The sequence below is a fragment of the Trachemys scripta genome, chromosome 10 (genome assembly GCF_013100865.1).
Source record: "Trachemys scripta elegans isolate TJP31775 chromosome 10, CAS_Tse_1.0, whole genome shotgun sequence".
NCBI lineage: Eukaryota > Metazoa > Chordata > Testudines > Emydidae > Trachemys > Trachemys scripta.
In genome coordinates, this window is record NC_048307.1 from 233,702 (window position 1) to 246,965 (window position 13,264).

The 13,264-nt window shown below is 43.7% G+C and overlaps 1 protein-coding gene across 2 annotated transcripts in view; it reads right to left on the reverse strand.

Annotated features, from left to right (window-relative positions):
• Positions 1–13,016, reverse strand: part of UBE2I (ubiquitin conjugating enzyme E2 I) — a 32,379-nt gene extending 19,363 nt beyond the window's left edge. The window contains exons 1-3 of one of the 2 annotated variants that reach the window (XM_034783196.1): positions 12,834–13,016; positions 3,261–3,339; positions 2,923–3,006 (exon numbers count right to left, since the gene is read on the reverse strand). In XM_034783196.1, coding sequence (XP_034639087.1) covers positions 2,923–3,006; positions 3,261–3,326 — 150 coding nt within the window. In that variant the 5' untranslated portion in view covers positions 3,327–3,339; positions 12,834–13,016. Of the gene's footprint in view, positions 1–2,922; positions 3,007–3,260; positions 3,340–12,177; positions 12,338–12,833 lie in introns of those variants that run through there. The other variant, XM_034783195.1, reaches the window with a different exon arrangement.
• Between the last annotated feature and the right edge of the window lie 248 nt (positions 13,017–13,264).

Sequence of the window (13,264 nt, forward strand, 5' to 3'; positions counted from 1 at the left end):
CCTGAAGGTACCTATGCACTCTTCCCTTTCCTCGCACACAAGAGGGTGGAAAACAGATCGCAACTATATCACAAACCTCAAAGTAATCCACAGTTCTCACAACCATACCTCTACCAAGCAGAGCCAATTACTGCCTCCATCTTTCAGTACAACTACACCTGACACTGACCACAGGGTATGCAAGCAGATAATAAATGCTTAACTACTCTCATATGCCGCTTGCTACTGACAATACCCTTGTAATAAAACCCCATGCCTTGCTAATTATATAATGTATACAATTTTCACTAAAATTATGCATACTGGATCCTAAAAGGGACACATGCAGCTCTTCCCTTTGCTCACACACATCTGAGGGTGCAAAACATAGATCTCACACACCTGAGAGTAACCCACACAAGTCCTCAGAACACAAACACACCTTTATCAAGTGGCCCCACTACTGTTAGCATACATACCACCTAACACCCTGACTACACCTGAAGCCTATCCAATGTCCTATAGGCTACTAGCCCCAAAGGAATAGACGCAAGCTGGGGTGGGCAAGCGCCCCCCCCTTTTTTGTCCTTTAACAGTGTTAGATGGAATCCTGTGGGTGAGAGTGAATGGGTTGTACACGGATGCAAAGAATTAGAAAAGGAGATGAAGCAATTGTAGGGTTGGCAGAGTAAACTATATTTGTTAACGGGCATAATGGGACATTGCTAAAGGGAACAGAGTTAAGGTTCCATAGGCTACCTTAACAGTGCATTTCCTGGTTTTCACAAGTTTTGAATTTGCTCAACTCAGTGTTCTGCAAGGGGATAGCATACCACCAAGCAAACTTAACCCTACATCAGCATAGCTTTTTGCCATTGAATATAAATCAATGGTGCACTCTCACCTGGAATACTTTGTAAAGTACTGATCACTCCATTTCAAAAACGATACTGTAGAATTAAAGAAGGTTCAGAGTGATGAGAATAATCAAGGACAAGAAAAAACTATGAGGAGAGACTGAAAAGATTGATATTATTTACCTTAAAAAGGAGATGAATAACAGGGATATAATAAAAACATCAAATAAAACAAAAAAAAATAGAGAAGGCCAATAGCAAACTTCTGCTCTCCCTCTCTTGTTACACAAGTACATGGGGACACAATGAAATTAAAAAGGTGGAAAATTTCAGAACTGTTAAAGGGAAACACTTTTTCATACAACAACATGTAATAAACTGGAAGTCATGCTAGAGGATGTCATTGAGGCCAAGATTTTAGGAAGATTCAAAAAGGGTTTGGACATTTATATAGGTAAGAGGTGATAATTATACAGGTCAGGGGTAGGCAACCTTTCAGAAGTGGTGTGCTGAGTCTTCATTTATTCACTTTAATTTAAGGTTTCGCGTGCCGGTAATACATTTTAACGTTTAGAAGGTCTCTCTCTATAAGTCTATATATAATATAACTAAACTACTGTTGTATGTAAAGTAAATAAGGTTTTCAAAATGTTTAAGAAGCTTCTTTTAAAATTAAATTAAAATGCTGATCTTAAGCCGCCAACCTGCTCAGCCCACTACCAGCCTGGGGTTCTGTTCACCTAGGCCGGCAGCGGGCTGAGCGGGGCCAGCGGCTGGGACCCCAACTGGCAAGGGGCCGGCAGCCAGAACCCCAGACCGGCAGTGGGCTGAGTGGGGCCAGGACCCCAGACCGCCGCTGGTCTGAGTGGGGCTGGCACCCCAGACCAGCAGCGGGCCGAGCGGCTCAGTCCGCTGCCGGTCTGGGGTTCCGTCCGCTGGCTCCTGCCAGCCAGGGTCTCGGCTGCCGGCCCCGCTCAGCCCGCTGCCAACCTGGTGCTCAGGGTGGGGATGTGGGGGGTGCAGAAGTCAAGGCAGGGGTGTGTGTGGGGGGGGGCTGGGTATGTGTGGAGGGTGCAGGAGTCAGGGCAGAGGGCTGGGGGCATGTGAGGGGTGCAGGAGTCAGGGCCTGGGTATGTGTGGAGGGTGCAGGAATCAGGGGTTGTGGGGGGATGCAGGGGGCTGGGGTTCAAGGGTCAGGGCAGAGGGTTGGGGGGGTAGGCTGGGATCGGGGGGGGGTGTTCCCAGCCCCGTGCCCAGCTCACGGTAGGGGGCTGGAGGGATACGTCCCACTCCTACCCCACTTCCCACTGCCTCTTCTCCGCCTCCTTACCGGTCTGAGCAGCAAGGGCACTGGGGCTGCTCTTCTCCCCTCCCTCATAAGGGACATCGGCGGCAAGGAGGGAGAGGAGGTGGGGCTCCACGCAGCACACTGGGGGATGAGGCGGGGGAGGGGGAAGTTCGGCTGCCAGCGGAGCCTGCTGTACAGCAGCAGCTGGCAAGAGCAAGCTTGCTTCTGTCCCCTGCCCCCGCCAGAGAGAGCGGTAGGTGGGGGGGAGGAGAAGAGTGGGCTGGGTCAGGCAAGATTTTTAATGGTAGGCAGCAGCGTGCCATTAAAAATTGGCTCACGTGCCATCTTTGGCACGCATGCAATAGGTTGCTGACCCCTGATATAGGTTATACTTAATGACAATATTTTGAAAGGGGTGTTAATCCTCATGCTTCAGGTCTTAAGCCAATCTAAGTATTAAAGGCTATGTTGAGACAATGCGGGAGGAAGAGGGGAAGATTATCCCATATATGATTACTGTAGAGTATTTACACCTTCCTCTGAAGCATCTAGTACTGGCCACTGTCACAGACAGGACACTGAACTAGATGGATGTTGGGTCTGATCCAATACGGCATTTCCTATGTTCCTATTCCACGTGGCTTCCAAAGTAGCTCTGGAATTTGATTAAAAACTAGACACTTATGTTGAAGTGTATTTCATAAATTGTACTAAAAGTTGTTCATGGTTTATATCTGTTAAAAGTTTATGTTAACATCTATCTCCCATGCTGAAAACTGAATTGACAGTAAGTCTTACCCCTTTCTTTCCTGGAATAGCACATTCCCAATTCATGAGATTCATCGTGCCATCTGGATTTTTTGTAGGTACTGCTACAAATCCCTGAATTAAAACAGAAACCCAAAGTAAGACTTCTGAAAGTACATTTAACACTGATGTAGCATCAAAACATATATTTGTAAAATGCAGTCGCTCTCTACCTACACCAACTTGCTTGACATTCCTTTATCCATCAGAGGATGAGTTTTCAGCAGCTTGTTTATAGTTCCATTTCACATTAAAAAAGGTCACCAGAACACCACAAGTTCAATGTGAAGTTGCAGAAGTTAACCACTTGAGAGTATTGCTGTACTTACAAATGGATGGTCTTTTCTCCAAGCTTTCCTCTCCTGTGCAAGTCTGCTGAGGGCTATCCCAGACATGTTCAAAATCCCTCTAAAACATAAACAGTTGCCAGTTAAAGCAAATTGAACCCCTCAAGTTAGTCATGCAGTGATGAATACACTTCAACCTCCGCACATTTGCTTTTTTAACATTTATTAGATTGACTGGCAAACTATCCCTTTTTAAGGCTCTACACAGCATGTAAGTTCTGTTCGAAATAGCAGAGCATCTAAGACAGGGGTTCTCAGGACAAATTTTTTGGTGGCTGCTCTCACACTTTTTCCCTAAAATACTTAATTAGCTTTAGGAAAAACAAATAAATATTCACATATATATGTCCAAATCATTGTAATTTTTTTATTGCTAGCTAGTAAGTCTGTTGTGAAAAGTGATATTAACAAACATACAAGTATTTCTTTTCACAGCAGACTTACTCAGCCCTCTCAAGTCTCAGGACAAATTAAGCCCTGGATGGGGGGTGGCAGGGGCGAGGAGCAATGGAGGTGAGTGGAGGGGAGGCAGTAGGGGGCTGGAGCCTGAAGTCCTGTGGCCAGAGCTACCACGCCACTCCAGGGCTGAAGCCCAACCACCCCAGGGAATGTGGGGAACTCACCGGTTGCCTGGTTGGCCAGCATTGTGCCCCAGGTGTCTCCAAGGGGGTGGGGGTGGGGGGCAGGACCAAAGCCTGCTGGCGCCCCAGCAATCAACACCAAAACAGTGCATCCAGGAGCAGGGGGGGCACTTGCTACTTTGCCCCACCCCCACAACAACAGCCCAGGAGGCTTGTGGCTACAAGAAATTCCCACGGTGGCCACATGCAGCCACATTTGAGAAACGCTGATCTAAGATCAGCTTCTCTACACAGGGATGTTTACTGGCATTACAGGCATAATCTCTACCAGTATAGGTTATGCCACTAAATTTCCCCATATCAACAAGCCTTAAGGTAGGGAACTGGACTAAGTTCTTGAATACTAGCTCCATCTTGTGTTTCACAGTTGCATTACATTGGCAAAGGGAATTCAGTAGTAGTTTTAACAACAGATATACCACACTGCCAGTAGTAAGATAAAGAAAGGTTCAGGAACAATAGGGATTTAAATTTTGAGAGCGTGCAAATATTCTGTCTCCCTAATGAGACCAATGTGGCATTCACCTGCAGAGGAGGACATCTATGCTGCTGATCATGCATACCAAGTTTCCCTACCAGCAATCCAGAAAGCAGCAGCAGTAGAAAGTAGCCTAGTTAGTCTGTAAGCCGCTGTCTGGCTGGGACACAAACTATTCTGCGCAGGAGCAACTAAGATGTTAATTCTATCAAGATCATATCAGTTTCACTCTGATACTGCAATAGTAATCACCAAGTAATGGGGGCAGAAACAGGAGTACAGATGTGAGCCTGTAGAGAAAGAGGCTGGCAGATACACAAGATAGTTGGCCCATGGTGTCATTTCAATCCACTGGACTTGAGGACCACACTTAATCCTGTCTTTCTGGAAGCAGCACAGGCTACTAGAAGCAGGACAATGCTGTGAAATCAGGGTCACAAATGTAAAGTGTACCCAAAAAATTCAGATCTCAAGCCCAGAGAAAAGGAAAGAAAAGCAGAAATCTATTAATGCATGAGGGAGGAGTGACACACATTAAGAGAATGGAGAGAGAAGAAAGCTTCACACAAAATCCAAGAAGGGAAATATTAAATAATACTTAGTCCTGCCATGAGTGCAGTGGACTGGAGTAGATGACCTCTTGAGGTCCCTTCCAGTCCTACAATTCTATGACACTAAAGCAGTGATAAGCATGAGGAGAGGGTGGTTTACACAATTAAATTGGTACCCAAAAGCCCAGGAGTTAGTTTATTAAATGGGCAGTAAGAAGCAGCTCATAGAATCTCCTCACAAAAAGTTTTAATTCCCCCAGCTTCATGAACAGTTGCGGGTACTCAGCAGCTCAGAAAGTCAAGCCAACATGTTTATGTATTTACACAAATGAAATTAAACCTGCATGACAGCCAGAGGGCTCCCAACAGTTCCTCTTTCAGTGCACAGTAACAGAAGACTAATGAGATGGTAATTGCCATCTATCTAAATACATGAAGTAAACTATAAAGGGTTTATAACTACTTTCCTCCTGTTACATTAACAGTCTGGGTATTAATTTAATCAATATGAACACTTCAAATTCTAGAGTCTAAGTTTATTATTGCAAAGCATTTTAATTCCAGTTTATAGAAGTCCTCATTTTAAACTTCACACTGGTTCATACTACTTTGCCACACCATCTGTAAATTTGAAATTTATCACCATCAAAATTTTAATACTTTCCCTTTGAGCAACAAAAAGAAGGTCCAAAGAGATCTGACACCTACTTCATACAAGTCATGGATAACAGCATCAAATTAGATTTTGAGGAAGCACACACTCACACATTAACGCATTCAATGATATTTCACAACATACTTTCCATCCAGTTCTACTTCTGGGTTTCAGAGTTAGTTTTGCTTGAATGGATATATTCTAGAAATGCCATAAATACAACCTGAAAGCTAACAATTAAATTCATGTTTATACAAAGCTTAATTTCATTAGAGAAGGTAAGATCTGGATAGGGTGAATACATAAAGTAATAATACTGCTTCCAGAATTCTGCAGTTGGTCTAATATTCCCTAAAATTAGAAACTAATCACTCATACACAGATTGAGTTAAAATGAATATAGTAGAGATATGTATTTGGATCTTTGCTATGCCAGAACGTTTGTGGGGCTAGTTAAATACTGTGCCCAAAAAATACTGTATGTGCCTCTAATCATTTGTTCTGCTGATGGAGGCAAAAGCAGAATTTATGGAAAGGATGCTGTCAGAATAGGATACAAGTCACTTTATGAGACCAATACTTTGTTTCAAAACATTCTCTATCATGTTACAAAAGGAATAATTTATTCAGTGTCATTAATAGATGAGCACTGATCAGCCCCAGAGCAAGAATCAGGAAATATGTGCAGTAGAAATCTACCATCATAATATATTCAGTAGTTCATTAAAGAGAATGACGGTGAAAGTTTTGTATCAGCTGCAGAGTTTGCAGAGGACACAAAATCACTCAAGATAGTTAAGTCCTAGGCAGACTGGGAAGAATTACAAAGGGATCTCACAAAACTGGGTGACTGGGCAACAAAATGGCAGAAGAAATTCAATGCTGACAAGTGCAATGCAATGCACATTGGAAAACATAATCCCAACATTACATAAAAAGTGAGTGGGGTCTAAATTAGCTGTTACCACTCTAGAAAGACATTGTAATAATCATCATGGATAGTTTTCTGAAAACACCTGCTCACTGTCCAGCAGCAGTCAAAAAAGCTAACAGAATATTAGGAACCATTAGGAAAGAGAGAGATAAGACGACAGAATATATAATGCCACTACATAAATCCATGATATGGCCACACCTTGAGTATTATATGCAATTCTGCTCGCCCCATCTAAAAAAAAAAATTAGAATTGGGAAAAAGTACAGAGAAGGGCAACAAAAATTATTAGAAGTATGGAACAACTTCCATATGAGGACAGATTAAAAAGACTGGGACTGTTCATTTTAGAAAAGAAATGTCTGAGGGGGGATATGATAGAGGTCTAGAAAATCATGAATGGTGTGAAGAAAATGAATAAGGAAGTTTACCCATTCACATGACACAAGCTAGGGGTTTTCCTAACGAAATTAACTTAAAACAAACATAAGGAACTACTTCTTCCCCTAGCAATGAGTTACACTGGGAGATGTGTGATGTTGTGAAGGTAAAAAATATAAATGGGTTGAAAAAAAAATTAGACAAGTTCATGGAGGATATATCCATCCATGGCTACTAGCCTTAAGAGTCAGAGGCGCAACCCTATGCTCTGGGAGTCCCTAAAACTCTGACTGCTAGAAGCTGGGATTGGACAACAGGAGATGGATCACTCGATAAACTGCCCTGTTCTGTTCTCTGCCCCTGAAGCATCTGACATTGGCCACTGTCAGAAGACAGGATATTGGGCTAGATTGGTAGTTCTCAAACTTTTGTATTGGTGATCACTTTCACATAGCTAGCCTCTGAGTGCGACCCTCCTTATAAATTAAAAACACTTTTAAATATATTTAACACCATTATAAATGCTGGATGCAAAGAGGGACTTGGGGTGGAGGCTGACAGCTTGTGACCCCCCCCCCCAATGTAATAACCTCACGACCCCGAGGGGTCCCAACCCCCAGTTTGAGAACCGCTGGGCTAGATGGTCCATACGTCTGACCCCGTGTGCCATTTTTAAGCTCTTAAATTTTAATTGTGCAGTCAGCCTCTCTTTCTCTTCAACCACTGAGGAACTTGCAGACTCATTACCAGACTGATACAGTAAGTAGCTGCTGATCCACATTAATACCATCACTACACAAATTGAGAAAGCTAATTGTGTTTACAACCTAATCGAGTATCCTTAGTTATCAGATGCAGAAAAGAGGTAACTGATCTACCTTTAGGAAACGTTAAGGGCCAAATTTTGCTCTCAGTTACACAAATGCAGATCCGTGAAGTTAACAGATTAAGGCCTGGTCTACACTAGAAAATTAGGTCAGTTTAACTACATCAATCAGGGTTGTGAAAAAATCCCACACCCCTAAGTGGCACACTTAAACCGATCAAAACCGATCTAAGTCCCCATGTAGATAGCATTAGGGCTTGTTTACACTTACATTTTATAGCGCTCCAACTTGCTGGTTGAGGGGGGTGAAAAATCACCTGTCTTAGTGCTTTAAAGCACTAGTGTGGACCGGCTCCGAGCGCTGGGAGCTAATCCCCTCGTGGAGGTGGATTACCAGGAGTGCTGGGAGAGCTCTCTCCCAGTGCTCACGCGTGACCATACTTGTACTTCAAAGCACTGCCATGGGAGCATTCCTGCGACAGCACTTTGAAGTTTCCAGTGTAGCCATACCCTTAGGTCGATAGAAGAACTGTTCTGTTGACCTAGCTACTGCCTCTCAGGGAGGTGGATTACCTATGCTGGTAGGAGAAACCTTCCTGTCAGCATAGGTAGCATCTACACCGAAGCACTACAGCAGTGCAGCTGTGCCCCTGTAGCGTTTTAAGTGTAGACTAGCCCTAAGTTGCATAAGTATATCTGAGGAAAGATTCTAGCTTTTCAGACTGTTGTAGGTACTCTGTAGGCTTCAGGCTATTGCCAAACAAGGTTCTCAACAAAATTACATAAAGGACCTTGAGCTTAAGGTAAAGTCCCGTGTGTCTTTCTGTAGACTTCCTGCCTATTCCAGCAGCAATGCACTGTGCAATGGGCTAGCAAGTGTACAGTGTAAGAAAAAAAAACTATAGAAAGTTCTCTTCAGATTTCATTGGAACAGACATTTGACTCATCAGTTTAGCATATCAATCAAGATAAATTCAGACTGCTTTCAGAAGTTTTCTACACATTATTGTCTATATTATTATCTAAGAATTTATAACTCAAGATTAATTTAAGCTAAGGCTTGAGAAGGGCTTAAAATCCTTCACATGAAAAAAGTAAAATATATTTGCATAAGTATATCTACCTATCCCCCAGACTCCATGCGAGAAATGGAAATAACTCTGACCTCTCTCATAGGAGTGTGGGGAATTAAATTAATATTTGTGAAGCTCTAAATGCTAAGTATAATTACACAGAAATCAGTTTCCTTTCACATTACTATAATTTCAGATCAGTGTTGCATGGAAAAAGAAATCACAGCCCTTAAGTAGTACAGGATTCTCACCAAGCTATTTCAGCAGTTTAGTCTAGTAGCCATAGGGTAACATTTTCAAAAGCACCTAAGTGACTTAGAAGCTTAAGTCCCATTTTCAAATAGGACATAGGCACTTAGGAATAAAAGTTCCAATGGGATTTAGGCTCTTAAGTCACTTGTAAAAAATGCAATAGGTGCTTTTGAAAATTTTACTAATGGACACAAATAGACTGAATGAGGCTAATTATTAGTTGACCTAATTATTTTACAAGAAAGCACAAAGTCCCTCATGCTGTGAATTTACTTTTAAGCTCTAGAATCCATTTCAATCCATCCATATCACTTGGGCTAGAGAATAATCAGAGTTTGAAGACCTGAACATGGTTTTCATTGCATGTAGCAAGTTTTCTACCTTAAAATCCACTAAAAATTAGCTCAAGAAACATTACATATTTCATTCTCAAGAGAAAACTACTACAGATGGATCTACAAATACTATGGTGCTATTACACACACCTAGATAGAAAACTGACCTCCTTATTTACAGGTTAATGTATATGGTTTACAGATTTTTCAAAGCGATTAGTTGGAAATATGCAGAAACAAAAAAATTGAGAAGATTTTGCAGAAAAAAATTAAACTCAAGTCTAAAGTCACATTTGGGAGATTTTTGTCAAGTTAGTATTGCCTCTCCATCTTTAACCAGAAAAAATAGTAAAGTACAACAATATTTGTTGCACAAAATCATAGAATTGTTGTCTAGTGTTTAAGGCGCAACTATGGAGTCTTTAGATCTGAGTTTTATTCCCAGGTGTGCCACAACATGGATGACCGTGGGCAAATTACTTACTTAAAGGGACTCAATTGTTTGGCACACAATTTAAATTGATGGGGGAAAGCTTTTGCAAAAACGTATGCCCAAGAGAATGATTCCATGTGGTCTCTTTAAATTCCAATAGCAAATTTTAAACATTCCTCTACAATGTTCACAGCTCAAGTATCCTAACCACCAATTCCTGGGATGTGAAAATGGCTAACTGTTTTGATACTTAATTGATTTTCATTGTTTACTTTATGTATTTCTTTCCACTTCAACAAGCACTTGTAAACACAGAAAGTAAAATTGGAGATTTTAACTCATTTCAGTAATTTAAACTATCAGTAATATAGGTTAAAAATTTATAATGCAATTAAAGTTGGCCATTTCATTTCAATCTCTGCCTTTGTTTACTCTTCTGAAAAACTGGGATATGAAAGAATGTAAAATTAACGAAAAAACACATTGAAATCCACAGACCGAAAGCGCCACAGATGTATAAGGAAATTGTCGCATCTAATTTTTAACCCTTTTGTTCCAGATTCACAGGCAAAGCAAGAATTGTATTGAAGATCTCATTTTCCTTATTCTCCGGCAGCCTCCCTTTTGGAGCTTAGCAACTTCCCCATGAAATACTCTAGGTATTTAGAGTGCAAACATTAATTAAAAAAAAAAAAAAAAAAAAAAAAGCAGATGAGTAAGGAAACTTGCAATTTTCTTCCTCAGGGTATTTAGAAATCTAGGAAATCATATGCTTGTTTGAGGTAGGCCTTTGGTAGCTACTATACTTTCTGGTGACTAACCACTACATGGAATACCCCAGGTTTCAATGACCCTAAAGATCAAAAACAAATCTAAAGCCTGCCATCTCTTTTACACCCACTGACTGCAATTATGGCAGAGCTAGAGGACTGTACAAGAAGAACAATTTACTAATGCAGATCCCCTAGATTATGACTGTACAGTAGGAGAGCAAGGCAGGCGACTGTCTAACCTCCAGTGAATTCGCCTTTGTAGTGTCCCTTCAATGAAAGGGCCTACTAGCATTTATTGCTCAGACTGCATCACTGTTGGAGTTAAAGACAGAGGATTAACAGATTGACCATTTTGAAATCCACTTTCGCACCAGGAAGAGCCCCTCCAGCATCTCCTAATCCCACGTCCTCAAAAATAAATCACTCCTTTCTCCTCTGCTTCAACTGCCTTCCCTAGTAATCTGTTCCTTGTGTGTTTTCTTTCAGAGTAGCAGTTTTACCTGAAATCCCTGATTTTTGTCAGTTATAGCTACTAGCTTTTGAGACCATTAGCAGCATAAGAAGTTTCTAGTAATTCCATTTCACATTTCTTAACATCTGGAGTCTTCTCTTTTCCCGTGAGAAGCAAGTCCTGTTAAGTTTGATTTTTTTTTTCTTAAACTTGGTGAGTTTACTAGTGGTGAATGAAACTGAGCTAGCAGCCATGAAGACTGAAGAGGCTTGCAAAGACCACTTTAAAACATAAGAAAGAGGTCAGTCTCCACTTCTCATTCAGTTCTTTGCCTCAGAGCATCAACTACAGTAATGATTTTTTGTTATGCTAGTATTTGCCCACTAGAAAATGAACAGAGATGCCCAAACTCATTTCACAAAAGACATCAAAAAGCAGCAGGTGAGATCTGTCTGTCAATAACTGCTTTGGCTGAATCCAAATCCTACATTCAAAAGATGAATTGTTCAATATATCCCATTACTGATCTCCCTGGCTACCCAGCTTGTCTGGTCCAAAGACTCTGTTGCCCTGTGATGCAATGTTTCCAAAGCAGTATCTTTCCTGTGGTACAGTGATTAGATCTGCATACAGTATTCCAAAAGAGGGCTCACAGGTGCCTAGAATAGTTACAGGATCACCCTTTTGTTTTACATCCTGGTTACCTTTTAACAATCCTTATTTAGCCCACAGCAGAACAGTAGTATGAAAGTGTCTAACACAGCTAGTCTTACACATCTATATCTCTTGTCTGAGAAGCTACATATTAGCACACAAGGAAAATACATGTACGAATAATTTGTCCAAAGAGTGAAAAGCTTCTACTTCTGTGAAGAGTAGAGAAGTCTAAGCAGGGAGCCAATCAGGATAATGCTGGACTGCTAACACGATGGAAGCAGAAAAAGTGGGTGTCTGGCTTTGCCGACAAACAGAAGCCACGAGGTTTAGCCACAGTGGAACAGCAAAAGGCAACTCAATGATTAGCCCTAGTATCTTCTTTGGCTCCATAACTTGACTAGGTCTGTAAAACATAGTTTTCAAGGCAGTGCTCAGAAACGCCTGCCAGCGCTGCGGTACCTGCACTCAAGCAGCGGTGCTGGTGTCTCAATAGGCCCTCATAGTTTATGCCTCACAGCAGGGAGGGAACCAGCGTAAGTCCCTAAGTGGGGCTGAGAGGCGCCGTCTCGCTGTCAGAAATCACGGGGGAAAGAGGCTCCCCTACAGCCCCGCGAATACCCCGGGGAGAGAGAGCCGCCGTACAGGCCACAGGCACTTGCGGCCGAGAGCTCCTCGGGGCAGGGACTCGGCCCGCCCCAGCCCACTTAACTGCCCAGACTCTCCCACTCCGGGCTCCGATAGTCAGAGCCCGGGCTCCGGGCCCCGCAGGCGGGGAAAGGCGGGCTCCCCACGGCCCGCCGAGCGCAAGTGACGCCGGGGCGGGAGGGGGCACAGGCCGCTGGCCCGTCCCCACCCAGGGCTCGCAGGCCAAGGCCCGGCCCGGCCCGGGCGCAGGTGGAATGGGGTCCGGCCAGGGTACGTGGGTCCTCGGGGCCGGCAGCAGCTCCCCCCTCACCCGGCGGGCGGGGAAGCGGCCGGGCCCAGAGGAGGCGGCTCAGGGAGCAGGAGAAACGGGAGCCCGAGCGCCCCCAAGACCCACTTCCCTGCCCCAGGCTCCGTCACCATTGCAACCTCTGGCCCCGCCGCCCTCAGGCCCTCGCCCGGCTAGGCCTCACCGTGAGCGGCCGCAGCACCCGCGCGTGTCCCGGATTGAGGCGGCGGCGAATGACCCGGATGTTCCCGACTCGGCTCCCCCCCTTTGTCTCTGGTCCGGACTTTCCCTCCCTCCTTGCTCGGTGCGGAGCGCAGCGGCGTGGTATGTCCCTGAGCCCGACCCGTCCGCCCCGCTGCGCCGGCGCAATATGACCCTCAATCCGACCCGTCCGGCACGCTATACGCATCTTCCTGACACAGGGCCTTGAGGTGGCCAATACAGAGCCAGAGTGGGGGCCATTCGGGAAGTTCCTGTGGCAGTCTCCCGACGTCACTCCAGTCGCTTTGTGCTTCACCTTCCCCCCCGAACCTGAGCAGATTTTTCTTTTAGGCACTGAGTTAGTCACCTATGCCTTTCAAAGGAAAAGGCTGGGGGCTCGATGGGCCAGACGGG